The sequence below is a fragment of the Sapajus apella genome, unplaced genomic scaffold, assembly GCF_009761245.1.
Source record: "Sapajus apella isolate SASKATOON/1434 unplaced genomic scaffold, GSC_monkey_1.0 scaffold6, whole genome shotgun sequence".
Classification (NCBI taxonomy): domain Eukaryota; kingdom Metazoa; phylum Chordata; class Mammalia; order Primates; family Cebidae; genus Sapajus; species Sapajus apella.
In genome coordinates this window covers 55,782,939-55,794,029 of record NW_022436946.1, presented here as the reverse complement: position 1 = coordinate 55,794,029, position 11,091 = coordinate 55,782,939, and the positions used below count along the sequence as shown (strand labels likewise).

The following is an 11,091-nucleotide window of genomic DNA, read 5'->3' as shown; positions in this document are numbered from 1 at the left end:
AAATTTAATTGCACCTTGTTCTGCTGGCTCCATGACAAACCTAACCAAACAGGGACTCCTTTATTATGAGAGAAGCCAACACAACAACAGCAGTAACTCAAGCATTAACACACATTCATTTCTCAGGTAAAACTAAGCATGAATGTTTGAAGTGTCAAGTTCCTATAATTTCTATTAAGTGGGGTCCTGGTGAATTTGTGCGGAGCTCAGTGTGTAACTGGTAAGGCTCTAAGTGAAAACAAAGAATTACAATGCAGATCTCCAGCCCAGCAGATCCCTGAAAACACTCCTGCAAATGTCAGGAATGAAGAAAGGCATGGGTTTCTGTCATCTGGAAGGAATACATTTTAGTTTCATATTCTGTCTGGTTTTTAATGTAAACGGTGCATATTTCTAGCAAATTGTAATTTGCCGTGGAATCCATGTTATCAGTGTAATAAGTGTCTGCAAATTCATGTTGGATTTTAAATGTGTTCTTAAATTGTTTCATTTCTATGAATTGATGTTTTAAAAATCCTATGATTTATTTCAACACATTCTGCATATGCAGTTTAATATTTTCTATTCGTTTTTCTATTGTTTGTTTTCTATTCATTTTATTTAGCTTCAGTTATGTGAAATGGTGAGATTTGAACAGCGTGTTTGTCCTTTGCTAAACTAAAACCATGCTACTTAAAACAAAATTGCCCGTTTTTTTCCTCTGAGCATCTTCAAATAAGATCTGTAACTAAACACACATTGAAAAACATATTGTACCTTCTTTAGTTATATATAAAATCTACAAATGCAGCTAATTTGAATTTCAAGAGGGAGATAAAAATAAATTTCAGCAGTAGATAACTAGGACATTTAAAATAATGAAATACAAGGTGCAGGTTATATCCGATGGAGCTTTATTTGCCTTTAATGGAGGTTTAGAATAGACAACACCCCACTAATTTTTGTTGCCAAATTTATCAGATTTAGAAATTCCTACTACTGTTACATATCTACAAAACAGTTGGCCAGTGCATCACTACTTACTAAACTTTGTGCAATAGGTCCAATTAAATTGGATCAATTAATTACGTTTATTTTAACCTCAAGGTCAATCAGAAGAGGTCTTTTATTGTTTTAATTACAGGTTTAATTACATTCACTCACTGAACTTGAAAAAAATCCACCCCCTTACTGCACTTAACTCTAATGAGGCTTGCAGAAGCATTCCTATTGAAATATTTTATTCTCTTGCCCATATTCTTCAAGCTATGCTTGAGATGCACTAGACAGGAGAATAAGGACAGCTGGTGGGAGTATGTAGGATACTGCAAGGGACAGCGACACTAGGCCAAGAGGATGCTGTTCCCCAGCTTGAAAATTTGCCAGTCACCATGTTGTCTTTATATTTTACTATCTGTAGTTACAGTTTTCACATTTAGGAATTAGATAATCTCTTTGATTTGTGTGTTTCTTTCAGCAGCTTTCTTCAGAATTGACATTGAGTTTTCATTGCAGATAACAATATACAGCAAAGGGTAAAAGCAGGAGATAAGCACTTCAACAAAAACATTGTTACTGATGACTACCATAAATATTTAAATTTTTATTAATGAAACTTATCTCTAATAATGGCTTGTGATAGCTTATTTTTATAGCAGTTATAAATCGAACAGTTTAGAGATAATTTTATAATTCCTGGGATCTCGCTTACTGTTCCGGGATATATAATTATCACTGTATGAACTTAACAAGAATGTTGGTTTATATCTTGAATCTTTGAGCAGCATTTTGTTAATATGTGTATCAGAAATGGGCAGGGGCAGGCCAGGATTTTAAGATCACCTTTAAATTTCAATCTGGTGTAGCCTGAGCCTCAGCACTTCAAGTATGATAGCTAGCAATGGCACCTCATCTGACATTTGCCTATTATTCTCATTTTGGGGGGAATTTAAGAGGGTGATGTTTTAAGATAGAGAGTGCTTAGTTTTCATCATTTCAGGTGCAAGTTAGAATGATCACTGAGTCACTTTCTATGTTAAACAACTCAATCATTCAATCAGATTTATCAGTTTTTCCTTTTTTTTTGATTTAACATTTGCATTATCCAGTAGACTAAATGAAAAAACAATCCAAGCTGATCAATTATATCAAATGTTTAAAATATGTGAACGTCCAACAACAAAGTGTTTCCTTTCTCATGCATGTATTACTGTAAGTATTATGTAATAGTAGTTTCAGGAAAGAGCAAAAAAGATTTTAACTAAAATGTTTGGCAGTGTGGCTTTTAAGGCATCATCTTGTTATTTTGTAATAATTAGAGTGGAATTAAGTTAGTGTGCAAGAGAACAAAAGGAAGCAATGACTATTCATTTTTCTTCATATTCTGATTGGTCCACTGAATTATTTCAACAAAACTTTATCTCTTCTTGTAATATTACATAGGAAAATAAGGAAAGTGTAAGGGATATAAAGGAATCCACCAATGATTGGAGACAGAATTTTCTTTACATTGTCTAATAGACTTGTTTATTATTTTAAGCTGGTAAAAAGAGACTTATGATTCGTGTTGAAGAAAGAGTTATTTGTGCTTGATACATTGAAGACACTGTTCAAAAGCAGTTTGTCCTTATAAAAGGATGACCCCTGTAGTATTTCTTAGGCAAGGAGGGACAAATTCATCCAACAAAAAGCACATCTCGCCCCGAGTTCCCCATGATTTCTCCACATATAGCAAAAAAATACACATCAGTAATTTATTTGAACATGCACATCAGTGAGTAGCATAGTTCTAGGCTACTCAGGAAACAAAAGGGAGAATATCAGCATTACCTAAATAAAAAAAGAGAGGTGAGTTACACCATTTTAATTGTCTTAAAAACACAGATAAGAAGAGCAATTAAAATATAGTCCTAAACAGTACTAGCTAATGTAGATTACATAAGTATACAATATGATTCAACTAATAGTGCTCTGACAAGCATAAACCACCAGTTCTAGTAAACAAGGCCCAGATCAGTTGCTGAGAAAATGTTAGATTCAGATGTAGTACAAGTTACTTTTATTTCAGTACTGAATGCAAAACACAGGTCAAGTGTGAGGACAGAGTTCTAAAAAAGGTGGCTCTATTAAAGCAAGGAGGCCATTTCCATTTGCATTTTTTATAATTTTGGAATTCTATTTTTGACGTTCACTTTCTCTAGTTTTCCTCCCCTGAGCACTAATTTATTTTAAAAAAAGATTTCAAGGTGCAAGTTGTACATTCTTATCATTATGCCATCTCATCTCTTTCTGGAAGAGAGTACTACAATCAGCATTACAATGTTAATTCTTTTTCTCTTAATATTTGTTTCACATACATGTATTTCAAAATCATAATGTTGATTAGGAAAAGAAACTTACAAACGAGAGAGTGATGTAATCATACACTTCCTATTGTGCTGTGTGTCTTTCCCATCCCTTCTCCCCTTTCCCTGTAAAGAGCTGTAAAAAATTTAAGGCAGATGAGGTATATTGCTGAAGGAAAAAGTCATTTTTGAAAAAAACTCAAAAAAACTTTTATTCTGCCCTTCTACTCAAGAAAGACTACTCAACTATAAATCTAGTGCTAGAAAAAAGCAGGAAAGACACCATTTGCATGTACCATACTATGTCTTCTATTTCTAGAATGGCTTTTTGTTAATTTAATTTTAATAGAAAAAATAAGCACCTTAAGCTATGAACAAGAAAAGAACTTCATTATTAGTGAGTCTAGAATCCAAAAGGAATTAAGAACACTCACTCAAACTCTTTCACTCATTCTCACAAAGGCCAATGCTACTGATTAGAATTGTAAAGTGCTGTACTTAGTATAAACACTTGTATACACTGCAGACACTGAAAAATAACCCTCAAGCACATTGTGTTATAGTTCCAAAAATATATTTACAGTCTATTACAAAGATTACAAATGGAAGTGTCTAGGTGACTGTATTATGCTAATTAAAATTATTTTTACAGATTACTTTTCCTTAGGGACAAAAAACATTTTAGTGAAATTAAAATGATTTTTCTAGTCAATCAAAAAATAAATTAAAATATCAAATAACACTGTACAGTGATTTAAAAGAAAAAAAAGGGTTGGGGAGGGGTTTGGGAAGCAATCCATTTGAGTTTTTCTGTAGCCATCTTTGGTCCTAAATGTGGGAAAACACATTATGTAGCACTGAAAATACCTGTTCTTTTGTGATGCTCTGCAAGTAAAATAGAAAAATATAGTGCATTTTCAATGTATTCAGAGCCCACTACAGAGAAATGTGTGTACAAAACAAGACAGTATAAATAAAATTTACAAGTTTTACAAAGGAACATTTACAGATTTTGTTTCTGTTATTTGTTTGTTTGTGGATGCCCACATTATCAAACAAGACCAATTATGACCGATCCCTGGGATCTTTCTCTATTAAAATCATTATAAACAGCCCAATTCTCTTTGGAAGTACAACAGTTCAATTCTGGGGTAGTTCATGATTTTCATAACTTTTGAAAGCATTACTCACAATATGTATACATTCCTGAAATATCTATAAAGACACATTTAATTATTGCTTATGAAATTCTAACACAGTAATCAAATAATATGGTTTAATAAATAAAGCTTAAAAAACAAGCCAGATCCTTCACCTCTTCCTTCTAGGGTAAAGAGTCCTTTCATTTAACAAGTTTCTTGCATCAGTGTTCACAAATAAAAGACTTTTTGTTTTGTTTTGAACTGCAATGGTGATATTCTGTGCAGCAAATTTGTGTTTAAATGGTGAAAATTGTGAACTGCCCCTTAATCATGCTTCAGAGTTATAATATAAAACAATTATTTCCCTTCATGTTTGGACTGCATTGAACAGAAGAGGATATAAAATATATGTCAACTATTTATCCTAGATTTCCTAATGTCACGAGACTGAAAAAATCTTGATGTGCTCAGATTGAATTTTAGATAACACTGGATAGTTAGTTCTGCTTTCAGAGACTTGCCTTCACCAACATTCTTCAGATGAAGTGCCTCATCTTTTTTTATATAGTCATAAACCTAAAATTCGAGTTTATTAAATTCTGCCTAGTAAAATCACTCTATAAACAATCTGTTAAAAGTGCCTTATAGTATTTATGGATCATTATTGCTTTTTTCATTGAAAAGATAGTGTGTTGTCTGATCTTTACAAAAAATTTCTTTTTAAAAAATATCAGAGCTCTTGGCAACTTGCATTTTCTTGACTACCTGCCAATTAGCAAACAATATCAAAACAGCACTGATTAAACAGAATAAAATGGCACAAAAAGGATACCAATGTTCTGACAGAGATGTATCTTCAATCATGCTATTTCTTTTGAAATCTGAGATTCTTTCAAAGGTACCCAGTGTAGTAATGTGTTACAGATTTAATACTAAAAAGATCCAAAGTTATAAACAACTTTCTAAAACAAAGTCCTTATGAAGAATAAACACAAATGATTTTAAAAAGGAATAGCCTGAAATCACATATTTAAGGAAAATATTTCATTGATTTTAACAATAAGATCATGATTTTATTTGACAAATATATTCTTTCTTAAATTCTTTATGTACATTTTAAAAAGTCTATAAGACAAAAAGGAGGTTAGAGAGCTCAAGGTGTTTGGATGTTTTTCAGGTAGTACTTTGTTTATTGTCACTGCTATTTTCCTGGCCACCAATGGTGGATCCTAAATTCCCTTTTTATATATTCTGGTGGCACTTAGGAGTTCAAGTCTATAGGTGCTTCTTAAAATTTCTCTTCACTGTTGGAAGGACCCAGGACATCATCAACTGTCTTCTAGCAGCATTCTATGCATATACTGAAGGCCAGTACTGTTCTCTTGCAGTTTGTAATCTCCCTTAAAAGGGAGAAATGCACATCACACTTGAATGCCAGTTCCATGTAAATGTAGCATTTGTGCTCTCATAGTCTGAATGCTGCTCATGATTTTCTTTTGATGGCCAACCAGTGTGATCCCTAAACTCATCACATCCCTGAAAAAGACAAATGCATTTTTTATTAGGTACCTTACAAAGAATTAATGTGGTACTAAACTGTCATCAACTGTTTCATTAAATATGTTATCTTAGCCAAACAGATCTTATCTTGGTGTTCTTGGATATTATGATCATACTCCGGCATTGGAGCAGAATAGTAACCTACATCAGCATTCTCCTTTGTAAAAACCTAACTGCTAAGGCTCTCAATTTACTCTCAATTTATTTTAAAGTGATTTGATATTTTATATAAGAAATTATTTAAGTCTTAAAACTATTATTAACTTAAGGAAAAGTTAGGAAATGTTATTTGAAATGAAGCCTCGAATGCAATAGAGGTTTAGAAACCTTTAACTGGAAGATGGATATAGTATAATGAAAACATGTGATGGGATCTGGTAGAAAAATTGTAAATCATCGATGATCATGCATAATTTTATACTGAGTTTAATTACCATATGGTAGTTCTGAGCATATTATTGGTTACATACTTACTCCATTCAGTTCAATAATCTGATTATATATTATAAAAACAATCTTTTAAAATGTACAGTCTCTACGTCTAATATATTAAATTTAAAATAAGAATTAAAATTGTGTTTTTTTGCCTTTCCTAAGAGCTATATACATTGAACTTATGTCTTTACAAGCAGCTAAAATATTGTAAAACTATAGAACTGCCGTTTTTCACTGCAGTTTTTCACTGCAGTGACTAAGAAACATGGTTTTTCAGGGCTACAGATTGCTTTTTGGACCCAAGTGTAAAATACCAACTCCAACCACATAGTGACTAGGTGGACAAGACACTGAACAAGACAGTATGCACTGTCACTACGCAAGACAGCATGCACATGCTTAAATTTATGTTCATGACATTTCCTGGCATGTATTAGAAAAGAATATTTGATTGTTGGTCTTCATTACATCGGAAAAACAATGACGGTACATAAATAGTTTCCCAGAAATGGAAACTTGATTATTGTTTTCCATTTTCAAATACACTGACTGACAGGAACTATGTCACCCATGAAAGTCATGCTGCAACCAAGTCAACTGAGATTCAGAGATTTTTAGATTGTCCAGGACCCCATAATTAGTGATGGAGCCAGAGAGAAAAAGTGAGTTCTTTTAACTTCATGTTCATAGCAAATCAAAAGTTCTTTTATCAGGTCATTTTTTTTTTTTCAGGTTAAAAAAAAAAATCGATCAATCATACATCTTCCAAAAACTAAGTTAAACTCTTACTTTTCAGCTATGGTTAACTGAATTAAACTTCTTTTGATCTCTTCAGAAAGTAATAATCATATTGGATATTCTAATGCATTTAGTATTGAGTATAAAGTTTTGAGATTTTTCATGTTCAATACAACCATGGTGAAAGAAATTCTCCTTTGTAATGCAGAAAGTTTCCTCAGTGAATAGAATCTAAATAATACAGAGGTTAACTACAGAGGAAGCCTCACTGGATGATGTTTAGAACACCAGCTATGGAGCCATATTAGTCATTACTTACTAGTTAAGTTGGCTTAGGGGAAATAGTTAAATTTTCTGAACTTTAGCCTGGTTAACCACAAAATAGGTATAAAACTATAGACTTAATAAAGTTGTTGTGAAGGTTAAAAAGATAATGTGTTTAAAGGTCTATTTAGTGTAATGCCTGGTACATAGTAAAAACTTGTTAAAGAAATATTTTTTTTTTCTTGATTTGGGGATTCAAATTACTTTAATATAAAAAAGATAACTTAATGCATATGGATTATACCTAATAAATTCTTAAATATAATTTTAAGAGTTTAAGCTTACTCAATAGTCATCCTGGCTACTGATTCAAGGGAATTATAGCCAGCTGCTGTGAAGTTATCTTTATATCTTTCCATCTTAATAGCTTGCAGCCATTCTCCAACTGAACAAAAGGTAGTGAAATCCGGAGTGTTTTGATCCAGAAGAGGGCTTATTGGCCTAGATAAACATGAAACAGAAAAGTGATTATTATCATGAACTACCAAAGAAGTAATGCATTGGCCCATATAAAATTAGTGTAGAAAAAACAAAATTGGATGTTTTAATTGGTGCATATAATTAAAAAAAATACATAGATAAGCTAATAAAATCCTAAAGCATCTACATGTTTTAATTGATGTATATAATAAAAAATACATAGATATACTAATAAAATCCTAAAGCACCCAGGTGGCCAGTAACTACAAACTCCTAAATTTATATTTTATTTAGATGTGATGACCACCTGGTTTTGTCCTCCATATGTTTTAAAAAGTACAGCCAACAATATTTGGAATCAGTAAATAATTGTTCATTTGCTTTTCCAAAAGTAACTGGGAGTAAATGATGCACATTTGCCTGTGTTCTAACTTGTTCAGGATCACAAGTGTGCTACAGAGATACTGCGCATCTGCTTTGCTGATGGCACTCTTGTGAATGCCTGGGGAGTTCGTATACCTCCACAAGTGCCTAACTTACTACCAATATAAACCAGAGCATCAAACTTACCTGGAGTCTGAAGCTGAATAACTACTAATATGCATTACAATCAAGTAAGCCAAGTGCAAATAATGAATAGACTCTTTTTAATGAGTACACTTCTTTAATCATGTATTGAATTTATTTTATAAACTTTAACATCATTGAATCATTTATTAAAAGACTTGAAGGAAAACAACTAAATAGCTAATATGCATATAACAGAAAACAAGGACAACAGTAATAAAAACTCATGTAATAATAATAATATTGGTCTGAAAATATGAACTGCTATCTTATCACAAAAATCCAGTTTATAAAGTTTTTTTGACAAAAGCAGCTAGTGATATTTATAACTTAAAAAAATACAATATAACTAATACATTCTCTTTAAACACTAATTAAGGTATGCTTAACTGAAAAGAAAAAAAATACTTCTATAAATACAATACATTTAATATGAGTTTATACTTCAACACACAAGTCAATTTGCCATTGGGGTGGGGTTGAAGAGATAAAACGTTTATGTGACTATTTTAATTTCTCCCAGATTCCATTCCCTTAGGCATTTCTTACCTACTACAAGTTCCCAGGGGAGTTTTCAGACTATTTGGGTTTCGAATCATTTTGTCTAGAATTCCAACTATCTGTTCAAATTTTGGCCTTTCAGCACGCTCTTTTTGCCAACAGTCCAACATGAGCTGGTGAAGACCAGCTGGGCAGTCCATGGGTGCTGGTAAACGATAACCTTCTTCTATTGCTTTTATAACCTATAGCCAAAAGGACATCACAAATATTACTAATTTAGGTTCAATTATAATAACAAATTTACTGGTAGGCGAAATGATTTATTCAGATAAGAATAAGGCACACTGCTTCACAAAAGACTTACTTTTTTCCAAAATTTCCATGAATATTAAGCATGTTATTAAGGAATACATGAAGTGCAGGATATGATGACATTTCCTAGTTAATTCAGCAATAGGGAACAGCAATTAAGTTCATCCAGGATGCAATAGATGGAAACATTTTTAACATCATCCCAGAAGTTTTCAAAAGGGAATATGTTATAGAACTATCTTACTTGTATATAATTGTGAGTATACATATAGGTCCATACATTTAAAAATTCTGCAAGTTGTAAAAGGAAACTGAGTTACCCAGAATCAGCCAAAAATGATTCACTATTAAACAGGATATCAAAATAACCCGAATGTACTATGATGGAAAACATTACCAAGCACATAATTCTTTTAAATAATATGAAGCTTACTGTTAGTGTTATAAGACAGTGGTGTGCTGGAACGAGGTTGTATTGGTTTATGAGTGACGACTGCATCCCTTCCCGACTCCAAGCTCCCTTATCTCACACTGGGAGATTGAAATCAGCCTGGGGGAAAGGTTACAGTAGGAAATTGGGAAGGGTTACAAATTAGGGCTTTCCCATTCAGAGAGCTGGTTTTTATTTTATTTTTTTAATCAGCATACCGCTGCCTATTTATATCTAATAACAGTCACAAAAACTGTCTATATGAAGATTTGAATGTTAATGAAAATAGTCCCCTATAAACAGTTGTATGTGGCAATCAGAAAAATTATTTATCATGTAGACTTGGTTTTTTTATATGAAAGGTAAAAATAGATCTTAAAAACTCAAAAATGTTCCAAATCTGAGCAGCAAAGAGAAGAGAACAAGAAGACAAACAGCAGAAATAAGAAGGGCTTGGAAAACACAAAAACAGTATTCAAGGGGGAAGAACAAATCATTTGATACTGACTGATATAATGGTAGAAATGTTAGAAAAAAATGACCCTGTGGGAGAAAAAAAAGTATCTTTGAGTTTTTGAAGAAAATAAGGCCAAAGGTAGGCAGACAAAAAGCTGACTTTACGAAATATTGATGACCTTAATACTTTTAGGGAAACACATCCTTAAGATGCATACTGACATTCAAAAATAGCACCTTAAAACGTAAAAGGTTGTAGGATAAGGTGCAATGAGTACAGTACCTGGCATCAACAATGTTTGAAAGAAAAATTATTTTGTATAAGAGAAAAAAAAATAAAAGTCTATATTTTTTCTTTAAGAAAAATCTCTAAGTCAAATTAAGTTTAAAAAGTAAATAGATGGGCTTAGTTATAGTAACTTTTGAAAATTTATATAAGTATAAAATTTAAGACCAAACTCTCTCCTAATCACTAGATTGTATTTCCATCAGTTTATTCAACTCTTGATCTGATTTTTCCATAATCACCTTCACTCTATATATTTAAAACTGAATGTGGCCGGGCGCAGTGGCTCAAGCCTGTAATCCCAGCACTTGGGAGGCCGAGGCGGGTGGATCATGAGGTCAAGAGATCGAGACCATCCTGGTCAACATGGTGAAACCCCGTCTCTACTAAAAATACAAAAAATTAGCTGGGCATGGTGGCGCGTGCCTGTAATCCCAGTGACTCAGGAGGCTGGGGCAGGAGAATTGCCTGAACCCGGGAGGCAGAGGTTGCGGTGAGCCGAGATCGCGCCATTGCACTCAAGCCTGGGTAACAAGAGTGAAACTCTGTTAAAAAAAAAAAAAAAAAAAAAAAAAAAAAAAAAAAAAAAAAAAAAAA

At 32.6% G+C, this 11,091-nt stretch overlaps 1 protein-coding gene across 5 annotated transcripts in view; it reads right to left on the bottom strand.

The window, feature by feature from the left end:
* Positions 1-2,477: 2,477 nt before the first annotated feature.
* Positions 2,478-11,091, bottom strand: part of EPHA7 (EPH receptor A7) — a 181,794-nt gene continuing 173,180 nt past the window's right edge. For 4 of the 5 annotated variants that reach the window (XM_032275230.1, XM_032275229.1, XM_032275231.1 and 1 more), the window contains exons 15-17: positions 9,059-9,252; positions 7,808-7,963; positions 2,868-6,001 (exon numbers count right to left, since the gene is read on the bottom strand). In XM_032275230.1, coding sequence (XP_032131121.1) covers positions 5,887-6,001; positions 7,808-7,963; positions 9,059-9,252 — 465 coding nt within the window. In that variant the 3' untranslated portion in view covers positions 2,868-5,886. Of the gene's footprint in view, positions 6,002-7,807; positions 7,964-9,058; positions 9,253-11,091 lie in introns of all 5 variants that reach the window. The other variant, XM_032275228.1, reaches the window with a different exon arrangement.